Here is a 21,343-nt window from a genome sequence, read left to right as displayed (position 1 = left end):
GGGGGCCGCCTGCAAAATTCTAGGGGCCCTCGCCGCCCTTTTGCAAGCAGCCCCTGCACAGTTGAAAATCACCCTCGCCGAGGGCGGCAAGGGGGCCGCCCGCAAAATTCCAGGAGCCCTCGCCACTCTTTTGCAGGTGGCCCCCCAAACAGTGTTAAACCGCCCTCCCTAGGGGCGGCAAGGGGCCGCCTACAAAATGCAAGCCCCTATAGCCGGCCGTTAGGCATGAGCCAACGACCGTCTGCCACGTCACGAAAATCACCCTCCCAAAAGGCGGCGGGCAACTAGTTTTGTAAATTTTTGAAACACAAAATTAGTTTTGTAAATATTTTAATAAAAAATAAAAAATAAAAAAATTCGGCTTGAAACAAGCCTACCACTCAAGAAGGCCCAACAAGAAACTTAGGACGGGATCTTTAGAGCCCATGGGCCCGCTAGTTGAGCAAAAAGACTATTGTTACCCTTGTAAATATCCTTGTCATAAGGATGGTTAAGTAAATTCCCGAGTAAACAAACCCTAGGGTTGCAAACCAAGGGTTGTAAAACTATAAATAGACTCCAAGAGATACGTAATAGGACATTAAATTTTTTAAGAAATCGATATATATTCCACTTTACATTCCCACATAATAGAGTGTAGTTTTCCTTTCAACAACGTATTTGTCAATCGACAACAATATGTTAAATTATAGTGTTTATTAAAGTTTTAAGTTTTATCTAAAATAGAGACAAAATAATTTATCCAAATGTTATCAATGTAATCGTGGATCTAAATCCGTGGATTTATAGAGCTAATAATCCCTATCTCCAAAAAAATTTAGATTCAGAATTGTGCAAGAGTAGATGTGGTTATGATGGAAAGGGATAAGTAAATGCTGATGGAAAGGGATAAGTATCGATAAAGTGTCCACGCGAACGCTTGTGAAACAGGAAACCCATGCTAGACTCGTCATATATTATAACTATTCACACATACTCTAAAATTAGATTTGGCCTAATAATATTAGTATATTATAGTGTATTTTAACCAACAAAATGACACAAAGCAAGATTCTATTGTTTAGGTTTAGACATAGTAACGGTGAGCCGATACCCACCCACAGATAACGGTAAAAAATCGGGACTGAAACCCTAATAATTTCACCTAAACAAATCAGGTCTCCTACAAGACATCTTCCTTTCAATATTCTACCTCATATTCCTCTTTGCGTCCATAAAAACTTTCTACACCTTTTTCTTTTCTGAAGCCACAATTCTCGGTGCTATCCCAACATAAGTAAATAATAATAATAATAATAATAATAATAATAATAATAATAATAATAGTGGTAGTAGTAGTAATAATAATGATAATAATAATAATAATAATAATATGCATCTTACAAAAATAACCATACATAAATCTCACTTATCACATAACAATGTGTGTATTTTGTAGAAAAAAAAAGAAACATAATTGTTACGTATATACCTTGTTGGTCGGTTTACTTGATCAATAGCATATTATTAACCTCAGAAACCATTTCATCGCTAACCTAGGTGTGTATTTCATTCCATCTAATTTCACCCACTTTACGTAGTAGAAAATTTATGCCACACGTGTTCTATTGGAATATTTACGTATTCTGCAGCAACAACACAACATTTATTGTTATATCCTTGAGATAATCAGTTTAATTTGCAGTTGATAAAAAACTAAAATTATCACCAAGTAAAGTCATGTATGAACCAAAGATCTCTTGAAAAGAAATACACATACAACAAGAATTACGGTAATATTGCAAGATGTGAGGACAAGTTCCAAATTTCTAAATTAGTTTCGTACATATGGATGGGAATACGCTTCTGTTGCCTTAACCACTCAATCATCTACTAAAATACAAGCATAAATGACAATGATTTATAAAGTTGAAATAGTGAAAGTGATTGGATACATTACTTATTTATTCTAATTGTTAGAGATAAAACACATGCATAAAAGAACACCACCTAAATATATACATACTGCAATATCATAGGTGACAAAGGGACGTCTTGGTGATGTGTAATTCTGGAGTGTATCATGTATTATTGGATGCCGCTGCTTATCTAAACGTAAAAAAGAAATGACTTAACTTATTTAACCATCTTTGTTCACTCGGAGATTAAGGTTTTCTTATTTCTCAAACACAAGAAAGAAACAATAAATGATTAAATATGTAAATTGTTGAAAATAAGGATGGAAAGATTTTTGAAATAAAAATAAATACAAATGGAACAATATCTTATTTGATATATAATAGTACTATCTACTCTTTGAACTTGAATTTATTAGGCTTTGCATACTTATAAGAATGCAATGCAGCACGATTTTGTATTGGCCACCAGTTAAACTCTTAAGATAAGTTATTAGATATATAATTTGACTATCCCATCACTATAGGAGAAACTGTTTGTTGTTGCCAGCGAGAAGATTTATCCTTATTTGCAATATAGTGTTTAGTGTAAGAAGAAGAAAATTTTTAGACAGATTGAGAGAGGGAGGCATAGAACATCACTATAGGAGGAATTGTTTGTTGCCAGCGAGAAGATTTATCCTTATTTGAAGTACAGAGTTTAGTGTAAGAAGAAGAAAATTTTTAGACAGATTGAGAGAGGGAGGTATAGATACATGCAAGGCAACATCATTAAAATAAAGATGAGAAGCAGCAGTAACAATTTCATTGGCATTGACATGAAAAAACTAATCAAGATAGGTCTGATACAAGGGCATGTCATCAAATGAATCCCGCATAGTGCTCAAAAGGAATGAGCCTGTCCCATCCTCACATATTCTCGAACGCAATTAACATAAATAAATTAAATAAAGAAAGAAAAAACACTCAACTGGATCATGGATGGACGGATTCGAGCTTTAATCCATAAATAAATAAAAAAATTGAAAAAAAAATTACCAACTGGGAATTTGATGATGATAAGTGACGGAGGAGATTTGCATGTCCACATTTTGTTGAATCCAAGAAAGCAATTTCTCCAACTCGAAATCAGTGCACTTAACATCTAAGGTAAGGATTCCCAAATGTAGCCTGGTGTTGTCGAATCACTGCTGCTCATCCTACATGACGCTGCCGCAACTGCTTTGGGCCTTCATCTCTCTATCTCTATACGTCGAATCACTGCTGTTCATCCTCCATGACGTCGTCGCCACTGCTTTGGCCTTCATCTCTCAATCTCTATACGACACCATGATGTCTCAGGGTGGGATTTATTTTGTGATCGCGGCAGAGATTTGGAGGGAGCCGATGACTCGTTGGAAGCAAGTTACTCATGTATGTGGCATATGCCCTGACTCCGACTAGAAAACAGATATGAGATGATCTCCACCACAAATCAAGGGAACTTTATGGGAGCAACTCCCTCTGTCCAAAATATAGGTCCATTCATTTCATACCAAAACATGCCCTACCATTTTATTGGCAAATTGAATAATATATGTGTTAGTTTGGATTAAGGCTTAATATTTGCCCATAACCACCTATCTGCTCATATTTTAGAAGTTTATCTACCATATGAGTAAATTTCATAAAACTACATATACTTTGCACGATCTATCACAAAACTACAGATTTAAGAACTTGTAGTTTTGTGATAAACGGACATACTAAATCTGTAATTTTGCTAAACAAGCTCTTAAATCTGTAGTTTTGTTATAAATTGTGCAAAATGCCTGTAGTTTTATGAAATTTACTCCTACCATATCAATCATCAATATTTCTCAAATAAACTGCAAGCTGATTTGGTCCAAATGATACTCCAGTACAAATAAAAAGAAAAGGAGATCCATGGACTTCCAAAGAACTCTCGATCGGAAAGATGAGAAGAAGAAACGAAGTTGTAAAATATGAACATAAACAAACTGATTTGTAGATTGGGATAAAAAAATAGAAAAAGAAACCGACAAACTGACCAGTTGCAAGTGCGCCGAAATTGAGCACATGCATGCAATGCACGCGGTGACTAACAGCTAGGGGTGGAAAAAAAGCTCGGGCTCGTGAGCTCAGCTCAGGCTTGGCTCGAGCTTGGTTGGCATGGCTCAGCTCGTAAGCCAAACAAGCCAAGCCCAAGCCTCCTTTTCAGCTCGTTGGTGAAACGAGCCGAGCCCGAGCTGGAGCCTAGGCCATCATGTGTTTATATCGATTATTTATTTTTTATGGAGTTATTATTTGTCAACTTGAAATTTTTCATTAAGATTTTAAAGAATTGAATATATAAACTTGTCAGGGTTACGGATAAGGTATACCCTCTATCCTTAGATGTACGTTGTATACTGATACGGTATACCCACGCGTATGCGGATAGTTTCCGTATACATTAAGGAAATCTATCACGTGATAGGGATGGTATTTACGGATGGAAGGAGTTCTACTCGGACAAGACTGGGTCTTTACCATATTATGAGGGGTCTGATATCTCCGAGTCCTACTTGGAGATCAACTGACCCGTGGTATAAAAGGGACCCCCTGGGCAGGACCTAAGGAATTGAATCTCACCGCCAACACACCCACCACAGCCTATGGAACTGGAGCGCGCAGGAGCCAAGTCACCGGGAGATCTAGTTGGATCAACTCGACTACGGTCTTGTTGGTATCATCAAGTTCTGCTATTCCCTTTGTAATCTGTGGTTTCCATCATATAAACCCATACCAACTGGATTAGGGCTATTACCTACCAAGGGACCTGAACCAGTATAATCCTTGTCTTTTGTTTGCTTGATGTTGTACTACGTAGATCCTCGTACCAACGGACCCCAATACCCTCTATATCCGGTCTACGGGTATCCCCCGTCGACAAAACTTATTTAAATTTTACAAGTTGATGATTTGTTCTTGCTTTTTTTAATAATTACAAAATATATATGAAGAGGTGTTTCAACAGGAAGGCTTGCAAGCCAGCTCGAGCTGGCTCGAGCCAGGAAACAAGCCAAGCCAAGCCGAGCTCAAGTTTTAGCTTGTTTCCCGAGCCGAGCCGAGCCGAGCTCAAGTTTTAGCTTGTTTCCCTAACTGAGCCGAGCCAAGCCAAGCCTAGTTTGTTGTGAGCCTGGCTCGGCTCGGCTCGTTTCCACCCCTACTAACAGTAGTAGCGACCACAAGCCCGGGCTCTACAGATTCTAGAGAGAATAGGGAGGGAGGAAGAGGCCGAGCAAGGCTATAGGACGATAACCGGCTCGAGACTTCGTCATTGCCTCCGCCATCATCTTGACATCTTCATCCTCTTCTTCTCGCTATTGCTGATGTCGGTTGCCGCTTCTCTTATTCGCTATATCCAGTACTTTAGAATGCTTTTGAGGGATACTAGACCATGGGATGCCATTGGATGGGACTGCTTAATGAATCAGTCCCAACCTCCCACCTCTCACATTGACCGCATCTCGAGCTCCCATGCCACAGAAGAAATGAAACACCGCATCTTGCAATGTATATATAATCAAAATTATTTTTCACCCATCGCAACGCACGGGTACTTTTGCTAGTAAAGTATATATATAATTATGTCATCTAGCTATTTTACACTTTATATGTTATCTATACTATTTATCATATAGAATTCCTGCAACAACACACAAGGTTTCATCTACTTAAGAGCATCCCTAGCAGCTCCTCTATCACGTACGCCATCCCGAAAATAGCGGATGAGGGAAGAAAAACGGGCTCCAGCAAACACGCCATCGCATCCTCTAATTTTCGCGCATCCGCCATTCCGGAGAGAGGAATGCTAAATTTGGCGATTCTCTCTCCTCACGCCAAATCACAACCGCTGCATCTGGGTCAAGCTCCCGCCCCCATCTAGAATTCACAGTGGCAGCAGAGGATGAGAAACAGGGAGGATCAGGGGCATCTCCGGCTAGATTGGCTATCGGAGAAGGAAGAAAGGAGGTAGAGAGGTGGCACCAACCAGATCTGGGCTGGGGAGGTTATTGGAGAAGAAGCACCGCCGCCTCCCGCAATCCGCGCCGCCGCTCCTCCGCCCGCGACCTCGCCGCCGTGCCGCCGCTCCTCCGCCCGCGACCCCACCGCTCATGCCGCCGCTCCACCGCCTGGCGACCGCCCGCCCCCGCCCGCGCTCCTCCGCCTGTGATCCCGCCGCCCGCGCCGCTCCTCTACTCGCCACCTCGCCGCCGTGTCGCCACTCCACCGCCCGGCGCCTGACCGCGCCCGCCGGCCATCACGGCCGACTGCGCTACGTCAGTCGTCGCCCGCGTTGACGGACAGAGAAGAAGAGAGAGAAAAGAAGGTTTGAGAAGGGTAGAGAAGAATGGAGAAAAGGCTGAAAAATAGTGCTTCAAATATAATATAAATGTATGGTAGTTAAAAAATATTACTAAAATATAGGAATGTGTGATATGGAGAATGTAATATGGATGATCCATTGGAACGGGAAGGGATATAAAGGAGAAATTTTTTTTGATGGCCATCCATATAGGCATTTAGAGGATCAAATTTGAATGAGCTGCTGTGGATGCTCTAATCATGCGTTATTGATTCATTTCGTTTTTCGAGCCGCAAAGCCGAACTGCAAACGGCTACTGTTTCCTGACGATGGGCTTGTCTAATTGACCGGCAATAAGATAGCACAAATTTAAATTTAATGAAAATTATCCACATTAAGTTTTACATGGTATTACTTCAAAATTATCCAAAGAAGAAGAAGAAGAAGCGGTGGCAGTAGGTCCCCAAATTAGACAAGAACATGTTATACTGTTAGGTAGTTGGCTACTTCCAGCTAGAAAAACAAAGAAACAAGCAAAGAAACATATTTTTGGAGAAGCCCCTGCTGCTGAGCATGAGCTACAAGTCTACAAGGATGCACATGCACGTTGTTCGTTGCATACACGATTTCCATGGTGGAGGGAGTCTGGGCCGTGCAGTGCATCGGGTGCGTGGTGGCCTGTAACCGGCGGGCGGGTCCACGTCGGCGTTGGTTGGTTGGAATCCTGTGGTTGGTTTGGCTGCCTGCCGTTTCTTCTCGCCTCGCCAACTTTCCCTTGTCCACTTTGGTTCCTTCTTCTTCCATTCCATTGTGTTGATGAGTTGAGTTGGCTCATCTCATCGTCGCCGTCCTTGAATTGCCGCCTCCCATCCCACGAATTCCGCCCCTCCCACCCTCCTGAGATCTCTCTCTCTCCCCCACCTCCGTATTTAGGTAGGCGGCGGGCGCATCACGTTCTAGTGCCCTCTCCTGCCCGCCGCCGCCGCCGCACAGCCGGCGATCGAGCGGAATTCCCATTCCTTTCCGCCCGGTTTCCGGCGCTGCCGCCCCCCTCTTACCATCCCGGGGGGGCCCAGACGCCAGGAGCTGTCGCCGGAGGTGAGATTAAATCATCAATCTTCATTCTTTATGCTCTTCTTTCCTTCTTCTGCGCCCCGCCCGCAAAAGAAAAGATCTTTCCTTTCTCCCTTTTCTTTTCTGGAGGCAAAAATAAAATTAACTTAAGCTCACCCTGTGGGTAGTAGTAGTAGGTAGATGGTTTGTTTGGATTTGGAATTGGAATTTCATATGGGCCCTTTGCTCTTTATGTTCAATATTATTTTTCTATAATAATAGATTGTATTTTTTTAATGTTGGGAATTGAATCTGGAGCTGCCTACCTTCTGCAGCCGTAAGCATAATTAGTGTTCAACTTGTTTGCACTCTTACATCATTGTATTACCTGGCATCTCTTAGGAGGAGTAATAGTAAGTAATTTATTCCCATAAATAGAAGCAGGCAGGTGTCTTCACTTAACATCAAAGAAATTTAGAGTTTTCATCCAGCTGTTCTCTCTTCATTCTACAGGATGCCATTTCTTAGAGCACTTGAGTTTCACTTGCAAATTGAGGAAAACGCCTTGTCTCTTGTTTTGCTAGTAGTATTAAATTAGACGTCACTGTTTTTAGAAGCAGTTGAAAAGGGTTCTGTTTGATCTTTACTTTATCATCATGTCATGCACAAGTTATGCACATAAGACAACTTCTTCAAAGACTTCTGACCCTCTGAATGCATGCACTCTAGGATTTCAATTTTTCGGAGCCATTTGATGCTAATGCCACACCACCACTCCTGCTAAAGCTGCCCTCATTATGAACTCGCTGGACAATGAGTAGCAATTGCACATTGCTGATTTCCATCTCCTGCGGTTACATTCGTACACGACAGCATGGGAAAACTTGCAGCTGTTGTTCGCAGGTTTGTATACTTCTCTTTTTATTTTGACCCCCTACACCCTCAGCACCAGAACTAATATCATCTCCTTGTTCAACTGACATGTTGATATTTGCAGTGTACTTAGATTAACAAATGAAAGCATGAGGATTGTTATGGTAACAATTATTGGAGTGCTCTTGGGCTTCTTCATTGGAATTTCATTCCCATCAGTCAGCATAACAAAGGTAAGTATAACAATGGTTTTGTCAACAGAACTGCATCATGTCAATTGACCGTAAGAGAATAACTTAATTATCTCTGTTTGAAATATGCCAGCTTCACTTTCCTTCTAGCTTTGTATCATACATAGAAGACAGAAACTCTGGGCTCACAACACAAGCTTTGCTTAATCACGCCTGGACTTCCGCCCGAAATGCAAGGGAAAACAGTTCTGAACCAAGTTCAAACACTACTTTGAAGGTACTTTATATTACTTTTCTGCACTATTAGTTTAGCTGTAGAGTACCATGAACCATTAGAATTATGTATATTCATTTGATAGTTGTCACAAAATCCTCTGCTTGAGTAAATGATGGTTTGCAAGTAATAGCTTGTATTCCTTGCCGCTGTTCATCCCAAAAGTATAAGGTCCATTGTAACAAAGATTTTGCTTTCACAGATTTATGTCCCAACGAACCCCAAGGGTGCAGAGAGACTAGCACCAGCTATTGTTGTGCCAGAAACTGACTTCCATTTGCGCAGGTTATGGGGAGAACCAAGTGAGGTATATTTTCTTGCTCAACATACTCGTATCATTTTATTGCCAAAAATATTTGGAATTCTGGAATCTTATCTTTGTTTGTTATTTGTTCTTACTTTTATCAAGCATATACTCCTTAATCCTTTTTCAAAGGTTTTATTTTACTGTGCCTAATATGTCCTGCTATTGAGAAATTGTTGTTATATATTATTACCATGTGTCTCTTCTTGTTCATCATATTCTGATAAGTAAAAACTAAGAAACGTTAACCTTATATGTCCTGGTTTTCAAGTAGTTCAAAATAGAAGACCTAAACTCTGTAGCTTTCCAAGACTGTGTTGGTTGGCATGCTGATATTATGATTTTGCATATGTAGGACCTGCCCTTCAAACCAAAGTACCTTGTTACTTTCACTGTTGGATATGCACAGAAAGAAAATATCAACAGAGCAGTGAAGAAGGTAACGTTGTTGTAACTTTAGTTTGCTTAACAACTAAAATGCTGCCATCCCCAGTTTGTTTAATTTGCTTTTCAGTCTATATCCCATTTCATTAAACTCACAGGGTCTGATCATTTTGTTGTTCCGTTCTGCAGTTCTCTGACAATTTTGCTATTCTGTTGTTCCATTATGATGGTCGGGTGAGTGAGTGGGACGAGTTTGAGTGGTCGAAACGAGCCATCCATATAAGTGCCAGGAAACAAACTAAGTGGTCTGCTACTTTGCTCTGATGCTATTGTCATTCTCTCAGGTGCTCAATTTTGAAGGATATCTTCTAAAGATTTATTTATGCACATACATGTAGGTGGTATGCCAAAAGATTCCTGCATCCTGATATTGTGGCAGCTTATGAGTACATATTCATCTGGGATGAGGACCTTGGGGTGGAGCATTTCAATGCGGAGGAGTACGCTTTTGCTCTTGATGTTTCAGTTGACCACTTGTTGATATGCCGTCATGCCGCACTAACATATGTCTGTCGATGTATATGATAGATACATCAAACTTGTCAAGAAATACCATCTGGAGATCTCTCAACCTGGTTTAGAGCCTGATCGGGGATTGACATGGCAGATGACAAAAAGAAGAGGTGACCGCGAGGTCCACAAGTGAGTAAACATGTTCTGCTCTGCAATAGACATTTTTCAGTTAGCAGAAACCCGCTATTCTGTTAATACTACTACCTTTTTGGAACCTAGCAACTCAAGATGCAATCTTTTCTTGTCATAGGGTTACAGAGGAGAGGCCGGGCTGGTGTTCTGACCCTCATCTTCCGCCTTGTGCTGCGTATGTGATTATTTCTCTGTCCTGAGTTTTGTCTACAGTACATCCCAATATGTATGGCGTGAAAGTGCTATCCACTTGAGTTAGGCTAACTAATCTATATTGCTGTTGTTCAGCTTTGTTGAAATAATGGCTCCAGTCTTCTCTAGAGATGCATGGAGATGTGTATGGCATATGATTCAGGTTTGTATTTCATAGTAAGCTCAATTAGTATCTTCGGGCCATTCATTTTTTTTCTTCATTTATTTGATTGTGTTAATTTCCTCTGCAGAATGACTTGGTTCATGGATGGGGCCTTGATTTTGCTCTCAGGAAATGCGTGGAGGTATAGGTTACCTTTTGGCTGTTAAATTTCACCGGCCTGGTAGAACTTCATTATGAATATGCTCACCAAATGCTTTGTGCATTTCAGCCTGCTCACGAAAAGATTGGGGTTGTTGATTCACAGTGGATTGTTCACCAAGTGGTTCCATCTCTCGGGAACCAGGTAAATGAGACATCTTCCTTTTTATTTTTTTTCCAACCAAGTGTTTGCATAACTAAAGTATGCTCATTTGATACGTTTTTGCATCCAAACGATTAACAGGGCAAGTCAGAGAATGGAAGACCAGCATGGGAAGGGGTAAGAGTCTTTGAAATTTTCCGCAGACATGAACACACTAGAACTGCGAGTCCCCTTGTTTGTAACCATAATGTTTGTTCGTTCAGGTGAGGGCGCGGTGCAGGAAGGAATGGGGGATGTTTCAGACGAGAATGGCGGAGGCGGAGAAGGCGTACTACAAGATGATGGGCATCACCCCTCCGAACTCCACACTGGTGTAGATCTAAGCTAGGCTGATTCTTCATCTTCATCTTCACTCCCATCTCTGCCTGCCTCTGTCTGAATGACGAGGATTCTGATGTGTTTTACCTGCTGTACAGACAGTTCTGATGAACTGATGATGAGTGTGTAGGTAGGTGGTCAGATAGAGTGTGGATTGGATGGTGATGATTGTAGAGCATACATTTACACATGAGGGAGGGAGGGCCATCGATCATGAGGAGGTGTTATACATACCATCTATAAAATCGATTATTTTGTGTTTTTGTGGTGGTAATATTGTTTTTGAGTTCTGATTGTTACTAAGGAATGAAAGGAATGCATGCACGCTTTAGAGAGAGTGCAATATGATATCTGGAGCATAAGAACTCTGAGAAACAAACATAAAATGGTGTAAATTACCTGGAATTTGTGATATCCATTCCAAATGAGGTGGTATCGGGCTTGTTTGGTTTGGAGCCAATTTTGCCCTACCAAAATCTTGGTAGTGCCAAAACATTGGTAAATTTTGGCACTATCAAATTGAGTAGTATTCAATTTGAACTATTGTGGGTAGAATTTGGTAGCAAACCAAACGTACATTTGCTACTATTAAAGTTACCAAAATTTTGGTAGGGTAATAAATTGGAACCAAACCAAATAGGCCCATTATGTCGTTCAAATTCGACGGCCCTATCGTACATATTTACAAACGAACAATAATTTGTGAATGAAACTTCTATATATATGTGTGTGTGTTCTTAGCGATCTAAAAACAAATGCTAAAAAATAAACTTCGGTGAAAAAACCCTAAAAAATCAAATTCAAATTTAAGGGTGGAAATTGAAATTTTGTCCGATAAGTATAAACATAAGCGTACAAAAATGAGGCCCTAATATCAGTGTTGGGAAATTTCAAATGCTATTTGATCCGAAACAGGGACTATTCTGCAAACAATTTCGGATCGTAATCAGGGGCTATCCTGCAAAATAGATTGGCCGCGTGCGTGTGCGTGTCCACCCTGATCGCCGTTGGATCTCCCCTCCTCGCCGTCACTCGCTGCCGGATAAGGAACCAATGCTTCGCACCGGCGGCGGAGCGCGAGCCACGGCGGCGGCGCAGCTGCTCTCCTCCTCCTCCTCGCCGCCGCCGCTCCGCCTCCCCCGACGCTTCCTCTCGCTGACGGCCACCCCCTACCCGCTCTACTACGACCTCCTCCTCTACCGCCCCTCCTACCCCAATCCGCCCAAATCCTCCGCCGCCGATGACCGCCACACCCGGCCCACCGACGACCACCTCGACCGCGCCAAGCGCCGGTACCTCCGGAAGCGCCGCAGCCGCCTCCTCCCCGACCCCGACGCCACCACCGCCAAGCCCTCCTCCTCCTCCTCGTCGGAGTTCGTGGAGCTGAAGCCGGAGGTGGTGGACTTCCCGCGGCTGCACGCGCGGGAGGAGGCGCTCTACTTCCACGACGCGTTCGCGCTACCCTGGGAGAAGGACAAGCACTACCGCATGCTCTACCGCCTCGAGAAGAAGTACTTCCCGGACCAATCCCTCGACAACGCCTTCGTCCCCGCCGACGCCTCGCCGCCTTCCTCCGACGCCGCCGACAAGGGCCTCGTCTTCTTCGACGACGACGATAACAACAAGGAGGCGGAGGTGAAGAAGAAGAAGGATGGCGAGGATCGAGGGGAGGTGTTGGAGAGGAAGGTGGAGGATTTCTTCAGGTCATTGAAGAAAGGCCCTGGCCATGGCGAGGCTAACGTGATGAAGGCGAAGAAGAAGGAGCCTCCGCAGGTGAGGCACGAGGCGGATGAATGGCCGCAGCCGCATCTCGCGAGCAGGAGAACGGAGCTGCCGCCGAGGTGGAACGGCCCGACCGGGACAGTCGTGCTCATCGACAAGCCCAAAGGTGATGCCTCTTTATCCTCTCTTGATGAACGGTCTAATGCACGTTTCAAGAGATTGCATCAGAATTTGGTTCTGGTGTAAGAAATTAGAATGTTACCACTATTTACACAATTGCGAGCTTGTGTGCAACATTGCAGTTATTCGTGCCAAATTATTAGCAAATAGGTAGATATAGTACATCGTGTGCCAACACTAATGCTTGCCGACAGCCTTTGTTTAAAATGGTGACTGGATGGATATAATACACTCGTACATTTGAATTTGCTGTATGTTTACAAATATAGTTTATGTCATGGTTTCATGATGAGAATCTTACCTTGAGAACTAGAGTTGTTGATTTTATGTATGTTAGGGTGGACATTTTTGAGCTGACAATTCATTTATCTGAGTATGAGCAGTACATATGTGGACTTTTAGATTAGTTCCTACTAGCAGCCGTTTTTGTTAATTTGTGCACAACAAAGGTGATTAGTAAATGTCTAAAAGAGACTTGGGGATATTGCTAGAAACTTATAACCTTCTTGTCTTCCACTCCAGTTTATGGAGCTCAACATATGCCTTTCTTGTAAACCAGGCTGGACTTCATTTACTGTTTGTGGAAAGCTGCGGCGATTAGTGAATGTGCAAAAGGTAATTTTGGGATTTTTATGGTAGAATACTGTGGTTTTAGATCTTTGCTCTACAGACATGTTTATTGAATATATGATGTCAGGTCGGGCATGCTGGTACTCTGGATCCAATGGCAACTGGACTGTTGATTGTTTGTGTGGGTAAAGCAACCAAAGTTGTTGATAGGTACTCTAATATTCTCAGTGAAAGCTATTTTGTCAGATTGCCTGGGACAATTTCCTGTGGCTTATCTTATTTCAAGTTCTTATTTGTGAGGATTTCAAGCGCTGCTATGTTAGAATTTGACCTGCAGTAAACCTCCTGTTCTAGCATTCTTGAAAACTTTCCTGAGTGAATGTCCATATGCTTTTAAAGATATCAAGGAATGGTTAAAGGCTATAGTGGTGTTTTTCGACTTGGAGAAGCTACATCAACCTGGGATGCAGATTCACCAGTATGTATCTTGTATTCTGATAAAATGACCTACTGCATATATTTCTATTAGGAACTTCAAATCGGGTTTACTTTTAACTTGTATGACACGTGAGGAATTAATACAGTAAGACAACTTATTAAGTACACAATTAATACAATTGTGTTGGTTTGGCCAATCTTGATTAATAGAACTTGAAGTGTGGAAGATTTTTATTGGGGAACAATTAAGTTAAATCTGGTTTTTTTGCTACATTTAATCCTTGTTAAACTTTCTACATCTATATTGACTTTGGTTCAAATTATGCTTTTTTTCTGTTTACATGATGGTTATGCCTAACCATCTATGTATCATCAGGTTATCCAGAGAGAACCATGGGAACACATTAAAGATGAAGATATTAGAAAGGTAGCAGCATCATTCAGGGGCGAGATATGGCAAGTTCCTCCAATGTTTTCTGCCATTAAGGTACACTATCTCCTATATTACACTAAACCTGTTATTGTTTCCTTGTAGATAAAGAGAAGTTGTTGCTAGAATTCTTCTGTGGGATTTGCTAACCTCGCAGTATCTCCTATACAGTTATGCTTGATAACACAGACTACAAACCATTTGAATTATATGCCGGTTGCACTATCTCAGGTTCTCAACATCTGTTGCTGTACTGTGAATTTGTGATTGCTGTTGTTATTCAACTTGTTAATGGCATAGGTGCAGTCAGGTTTGACTGTCCCTGGTTGGCCATTTGTACATTAGTTATTATCTTATGCAAAATGCAGAATTTGTTAATAGTTATACTTTAGGTCTCACAAGAAGATGCTGCGTAGTAGTTGGTAGAATGGTAGTTAACTGTGTAGCTTAAAGAATACATAGTGTCTTTAATCGTTATCAATCTATTGGGAGGAAAAAAAAATCCTCCAACTTGTGTTGATCAACCACAGAACTGCAATTAACTAAATAGATATCAGGTTGGTGGTGAAAAAATGTATGACAAAGCAAGGAAGGGTGAAACAGTAGAGCTTTCACCAAGGCGAATATCAATACACCAGTTTGATATTGAGCGCAGTTTAGAAGACAGGTATTCTTCCTAGTTTCCCCCTTTTTTACCTTTGACTTCCTTGAGCACAGATCTACATACGCTTGGTTCATACTGTTCGAGACTCCACCTGACATGATTTTTGTTTGTGTATTTCCAGACAAAATCTGATATTTCGAGTTATTTGCTCAAAAGGAACATATATTCGATCCCTCTGTGCAGATTTGGGGAAAGCGCTCGGAAGGTCTGCTTATTATTCGGATATTCGTGTACACAGCCTTTGTTTTCATTGTTTTTTTTTTTTTTTGGTCTTTCTGCTTCAGGCGGTTCTGCATTGAATGAGTTGATCTATGCATAGTAGTTCAATTGTTTAAAAGTGCAGAATAACCCATCTCCTTTTTAGGTTTCTAAGATTGTGATATCATCATATTAGGCTAGAAAATCACTTTATCCACTCTGAAGATAATAGAATTTCATTTGCTACAAGTATTTGCATGACATTGAACCAGGGGAAGATATTTTGAATTTATCTATTGCATTGTGGTCGGCTAGTTTCTGGTGTTGGTTCCATCATGATCTAATAACCAAATGCCGCCTTCTTTTCTTATTTTTAGGGCATGTAGTTAAAGATCCACTTATCTTTCAGTTGACGTCCGAGACTTGTCCTTTCTTTCCATTTGAGTTGCTGTTGTTGGACGTTTCCAACTTTACATCTCCTTTACATCGTGGTGACTAAATCAGATATCCATGTTTGCCTGCAGCTGTGCTCATTTAACTGCCTTGCGGAGAGACTCAATTGGTAAGTTTTCGTCTTGTGAATTTTGACTGGTTATGCATGATGATCAATTAATTTTACTGTAATTTGAACATCTCGTTCCTCAACAGTGAATTGTATATCAAAGTTATTCATACATATTTTTAAGGGACATAAGTTCCTTTGGTCCAGATCAGCCATCATATTTTAGTTTTACTTCGCAGGCGACTTTTCAGTCAATGATGCTTGGAGTTTTGCTGAGCTGGAGGAACAAATCACAAAGGGATATTTATGATTACTCACCATGCCATTTGGCAAAATTGCAGCCATCGTTGGGTTCAGTTTGAGTTTCAGCGCTTAGCGAACAATTGCTTTCTTCCAATCTTCCCTGGTAGGCAATTGGTCGTTGAGTACTGAGAAGCTATTAACCAACAGTAACGCTCAACCCAGAGATCAGCACTTAATCTGACGTTTCAGACCTTGGGGGAAAGGAATTCATTCTGGTGTCCCTGGACACTACGGATGTAGCAGCTTTATATATTGCAATGATGCATACCTGATGTAGCATGCATCCTAAATTTTGATGTGGAACATTGTCAACATTACGATGAAATAGAATGTGGTTATACTTGATTATGAATTTATGATGAAATAGAATGTAGTAGTAGCATCTCTTCTTTGTCGAGCCAGTTCCAGCGTCGTGTATATTTTTTATGCGCCAAAATGTTTATTACTGGGAAAGGTGATGTCCAACAAAGGTATAACTTGGTTGTCTCTCATCATAATAACTAAGGTTAAATTGATAGGATTACGATTGATGATTATATAGATATCCAAACATTGTAGGTATACATGTGCCGAAGGTCAGCATAAATGGCACATCATTCTGCACTTGTCCCAAATCCTGAAAAGCCTACCCAAACTGCCGAAATGAACCCTAGAGAAACAGTCTTCTAATAAGCAATTGTTGTCATCAGCATCTGCTTCACGAACTCGATTATCTGCAACCTCTCCTCAAGCTCCTCCTTTGATGCATCATCCATCACACCCTGCTCTCTCCTGCAAGCATCAAAGATTGCATTTGGATCAGTCAGCATTGTTCAGATTCAGCACAATTGTTACCAAATTTCAGGCTGCTCCAACAGCACCAACTGCACAATTCTTACCTTTTTTGATCATCTGAGGAAGATGAACCATGGCCCTCGGCATCGGCTTCGCTGCGGCGCGGCGAATCGACCGGAGGAGCGAGGCTGCAGCAGATGAACTGGGAGAGAAGAGGGTCAGGAGAGGAATCAGGAGCCGGCCTGCCCATGCAGTGTGAGGGTGCTTCAAAGTAGGAGTCCTCTTCATATGATCCCTTGTCAGCTGCTGCTGAGCTTGGCTTGCAAGAAAAAGAAGAAGACTTCCTCCTCTGTGGATCATGATCAAAATACCAAATGGCAATGAGCTACTACCAGTAGTAGATTTAATCTACAGGAGCTCCAATGTGGTTTGCAAATTGCAATGCCTGATCATGGCACTAGTAGCAGTGAAATCACTGTGAAAGCAATGAGAAATTGAGTACTCTACCTTGAGTAGATGTGAGTGCTGAACCCTGAAATGTTCATCAGTGTCCTTGTCAAGGTTGTCGGCGCAGATTGGACACACCTGGAGGAAAGTCATTCGATCAGATCATCATCATAGAGGAACTGATCCCAACAGTATCACCAATCTGAGAAGAATCACAATCTACAGTAAATCTTTGGAGAATATTTTGCTTAGTGAACTGTTCACCAAGCACCATTAGACTGAACAGAGGTGAGGACTATTTACAAGTTCACAACTACAGTGAACAACTTGTGTGTAGTTTACTACTCCTACTACACTGTGCAGTCTCATCAATGGATTATGGTACAGACTGGAAGTTTTTCCTTGTGAATTTTTACTGAAGTTAACACTGAAGCTTGATTCATCAAAATTCAGAGATGCATCGACAGGCACATGAGAATGCATTTGCAGCAAGAAGAGAAGAAAAGGAATAGATAGCAGGTACGGTGCGTTCTTCTTACAGCATTTTTCATGTCAAAGCAATGCTCCTCCTGGAGATGGTCACAAAGGAAAGGAACCTCCACCTCAATGTAGCAGAAGGGGCAAGGGATGTACTCCCACCACTCATCATCTCCTGAAAAAAAAAAGGAGAAAACTTTTAACCGGTAAATTCACAATTGCAGTTCTTTCTCCCACACCTGCAATTTCAGAGTACATCTGAAACAAACAAAAGAAAAGGGGGGCAATATGTTTTTTTAGGAAAAAAAATGAAGCTCACAATGCATATAAATTCCAAGCAACAGTGAAGGTTCCTTTTCTGAACTTTTTGTGTGACATTGTGTTGGTTATTTGACAATGGTAGTAAGTTCACACTAAACACCAACAATACCTCTCTCACACACACTCTCATGTGATCCGCACTGCGAACCTTTCGATTTACATTCACAAAAGAGATTAAACCGGTAAACACCACATGAAAATGCATATAATGATCCTGAATTAATTCTCCTTTTCTCTGAAAGGAATCCTGAATTAGTTCCAATGGAACAGATGTCAAACACCAGGAGAAATTCTCGCCACAAAAACCTCCCAAAAATTGCTGATTCTTTTGATGATAAGAGATCAAACATATGCAAGACAGGAGGCCATTGTCAAGAAATCAGTAAACATGGAAAAAAAAGAGGAAACACAGACAAGAGAAAACACTCCGAGAACTGAACTGAACTGAATACCCAACCATAAGAACCACTCGAGGAGCTCAAAGGATCCACCAAGAACCAAAATTTCCTTGGCACAGCACAAAACAAAGATCACCAAACAAGACATACTGGCAGGCCAAAGAACATTCAACAACCAACCAAGAAGAGATCAAAGTGACCAACATGTAGATACCTGAAAGTTGATAGTGGGGATGGCCATAAAGGTGTTGCCTCCCTGCTGCTGGTGGTAGGAAGCCATGGTGAGCCTCCACTTCCATCTCTCTCCCCTCTCACCACTCACTATTCACTAGTACTACTCCTCTCTTCAGTCTTCACTATCCTCCTCTTGTTTACCTCCACAACAACAACACATGCAAAGAGAGGAGTTGGAAAAGCCTTTGTTGCTCCTGGCTCTTCCTGTGTATTTATATGTGGCTGTCAGGACTTCAAGAAGCCTAGCCCTTTTAGCTGCAGGAATATTTCAGTGTGCATCTCAAAAGGCAAAGTGGAAATAAAAGGCTGGTAAAAAGGCAAAATAATGAGATATTACTTTCTACTTTTCCTCAGAAATTATTAAACAAGACACACCAGACACCACTGCACATTCTCATGAGCCAACATCACATGGAAGCTGTCTTAAGTATATGTAGAGAAATATCTCCATGTGTTAATGAAAGTAATATAATAGTGTAATGCAGTAATCATCTGCATTTGCCAGCAATTTGAAGAGTCAGCTAGAAATTAGTACTACGTATTAAGATAGGTTACTCTCATGCATCTTGCTCTTATCCAGAGTGTCCAACTTTAGATTACACAAACATGTGGGGTCAACATAGAGGCTTAATTTACTTCCGTCTTATTTTAAATGCAGTTATGGATTTTCGTGTCCAATATTCACCGTCAGCTTTATTTAATTTTTTTTTTAAAAAAAAGTCACACATAAAGCATTATTCATGTTTTATCATCTAAATAAAAAAAATACTAATCATAGAAATCTTTCAAATAAGACGGATGACTAAAGGTTAGACATAAACGGTGCAAAACTACGGTGTTTCTGGACGGAGTTAGTACTTTGGATTACACAAACATGCTGAAGCCTGATCAAGGCACTTTCATCTTTTGTCAGCTATCACTAACAAAACACACTGCATTGTACGGAACTCCATCAGAAAACAAGAAAAAATGGTGTAGAGATCATTGGGGGCATGTGGCATGTAGATAAACTAACATTGCAACTTGTGCTGCTAATTAGTGAAAGGAAAAAAGGAACAGTCAAGCTAGCAGAGGGTCGTTGCTGATTAGCCTAGTGTTCTTTGTGACCAGTCTTGCTCGTGTCTTACTTTAAATGTTTCATTTTTCTCCTTTTATGGTTGCCTTTTATCGCGTTTAGATAAACCTTTTTGGAAACTTGGAAGCCAAGTCTAATGGAAAAGCATCAACAGGAGGAAAGCTATAACAGAACACTTTTATGTATGTCCCTTTCACTAATTTACACATACATTTTTCTTCTACTCCCTTCATCTCTTTTTTGTTTGATGTTGAATTAATCAATGTCATACATTTTATTATTGAAAAAAATGCCATACATTTGGAAACAGAGAGGTAGTATATGCCAATTGTCACACAGAGCTCTGCATTTGTAAGTAAATACTCCTTTATAGGGGGATGAATTTTCTGTTAATTAATGTAATAAACAATCACAAAATCCTGGAATGTTGAGAACTTCAGTATAGGAGGATTGTTTCCCATTGCAACACTCGTCACTCGAGACGGTTTCCGGTGAACCCGGAAGGCCGGAAAAAGAAGTTGCAGACTCGCAGTTACTCTTTCTATATCAAAATAAACCAATTTCATATGAGATGTAACACCTCAGTTTATATTTATCAGATTTATCGTACGAGTTTGGTTTATTTTTGACGGAGGGAGTGCACTGAACACCACCACCACCACCCCGTTCTCCGTGAAGTGTGTGACAGTATCTTTGGTGGTCAGCACAGCACGGCAGCAGCTAGCCTGGGGCAGGACTGCAGCAGCAATGAAAGCTGAAAGGCGTCCTGTGGAGTTGTGGAAGCCATCTCACCATTGCCATTGCCATCGCCATTCCTCTCTCTCTCTCTCTGGCCTCTCTTGCCACACACCTTACATCCTCAAAAAGCAGACAGATAGAGACAGCCATTGTCAGGGTTCTCTGATTCTCTCTCTCTCTCTCTCTCTGTGAATACGTGTGTGTGTGTGTCCACTCAGCAGTCACTCCCTCAATGGCAGTGAGGTTGTGATGTGCGTGTGCCCAGCTTTGTGTGTTGGAGTAGTAGAGTCTTGCAGTGTTGTGTTGCACCGCAATATTATGGTGGTGTTTGTTTCTAGCACCAAATATGAAGATGGAAGTTTCCATTATCTAAAGAGAAATAAAGACGGAAATTACGTAAACAAGAAAGCTATTAATACACATGATTAGTTAAGTTTTAATTATTATATCTGTATTTTATAGCGACTTCTATGTAGAAAGTTTTTTATGAAACATATTGTTTAGTAGCTTAAAGACATGCTAACGGAAACTAATGTAAAATCTGCGTTTAATTAAGAAAAAACATTACTATGTGAAGACCTTTCGACTGGAGCTTAACTTGGAGTTAGAGGCCACCTTTCTCTCTCTGTCCTGGGGTTTAGGGGAAAAAGAGATTAAGGAAAACAACTAGAGTAAAAAATCATGTTTTTTTTCTCTCATCGTCCTTTCTTGAAGGCAGATCCATCTGCTTGCTTGTCTTTTTCCATGTTGGCTTGTGCATGCCATTGCTGAATGCTGATCAGCCTCAGCTGTGCAGTGCTGTGCTGAGCTGATTGATTCCCTGCAGTGCTGGCCTGTCATGCTCATG

The 21,343-nt window shown here is 41.2% G+C and overlaps 3 protein-coding genes across 5 annotated transcripts; 2 read left to right on the top strand and 1 right to left on the bottom strand.

Moving 5' to 3' along the window:
• The first annotated feature begins 6,862 nt into the window (after positions 1 to 6,862).
• On the top strand, positions 6,863 to 11,299 carry LOC127773162 (uncharacterized). Its single transcript, XM_052299195.1, has 15 exons — positions 6,863 to 7,344; positions 8,029 to 8,202; positions 8,297 to 8,405; positions 8,497 to 8,640; positions 8,840 to 8,944; positions 9,297 to 9,380; positions 9,515 to 9,630; positions 9,724 to 9,825; positions 9,914 to 10,027; positions 10,149 to 10,205; positions 10,319 to 10,385; positions 10,474 to 10,527; positions 10,615 to 10,689; positions 10,789 to 10,824; positions 10,911 to 11,299. The coding sequence occupies exons 2-15, from the start codon at positions 8,174 to 8,176 to the stop codon at positions 11,022 to 11,024; spliced, it is 1,206 nt and encodes a 401-aa protein (XP_052155155.1). The 5' UTR covers positions 6,863 to 7,344; positions 8,029 to 8,173; the 3' UTR covers positions 11,025 to 11,299.
• A 726-nt stretch (positions 11,300 to 12,025) lies between these two features.
• Positions 12,026 to 16,418, top strand: LOC127773161 (uncharacterized). Of its 2 annotated transcripts, XM_052299193.1 has the most exons (10): positions 12,026 to 12,913; positions 13,487 to 13,542; positions 13,625 to 13,707; positions 13,897 to 13,975; positions 14,312 to 14,422; positions 14,537 to 14,596; positions 14,923 to 15,032; positions 15,151 to 15,234; positions 15,752 to 15,789; positions 15,969 to 16,418. In XM_052299193.1, the coding sequence occupies exons 1-10, from the start codon at positions 12,079 to 12,081 to the stop codon at positions 16,037 to 16,039; spliced, it is 1,527 nt and encodes a 508-aa protein (XP_052155153.1). In that variant the 5' UTR covers positions 12,026 to 12,078; the 3' UTR covers positions 16,040 to 16,418. The 2 variants fall into 2 exon arrangements, with proteins under 2 accessions (XP_052155153.1, XP_052155154.1); XM_052299194.1 differs by lacking the exon at positions 14,537 to 14,596 and having other exon boundaries at positions 12,027 to 12,913.
• A 115-nt stretch (positions 16,419 to 16,533) lies between these two features.
• Positions 16,534 to 18,883, bottom strand: LOC127773163 (protein DEHYDRATION-INDUCED 19 homolog 6). Of its 2 annotated transcripts, XM_052299197.1 has the most exons (6): positions 18,664 to 18,729; positions 17,970 to 17,988; positions 17,793 to 17,905; positions 17,314 to 17,391; positions 16,911 to 17,155; positions 16,534 to 16,803 (listed from the first exon to the last, which is right to left on the bottom strand). In XM_052299197.1, exons 1-6 carry the CDS (start codon positions 18,727 to 18,729, stop codon positions 16,698 to 16,700), a joined length of 627 nt encoding a protein of 208 aa, XP_052155157.1. In that variant the 3' UTR covers positions 16,534 to 16,697. The 2 variants fall into 2 exon arrangements, with proteins under 2 accessions (XP_052155157.1, XP_052155156.1); XM_052299196.1 differs by lacking the exon at positions 17,970 to 17,988 and having other exon boundaries at positions 18,664 to 18,883.
• Between the last annotated feature and the right edge of the window lie 2,460 nt (positions 18,884 to 21,343).

The sequence above is a fragment of the Oryza glaberrima genome, chromosome 5 (genome assembly GCF_000147395.1).
Source record: "Oryza glaberrima chromosome 5, OglaRS2, whole genome shotgun sequence".
Classification (NCBI taxonomy): Eukaryota; Viridiplantae; Streptophyta; class Magnoliopsida; order Poales; family Poaceae; genus Oryza; species Oryza glaberrima.
The sequence above is the reverse complement of the archived record's forward strand: the minus strand, read 5'-3'. Positions and strand labels throughout refer to the sequence as shown.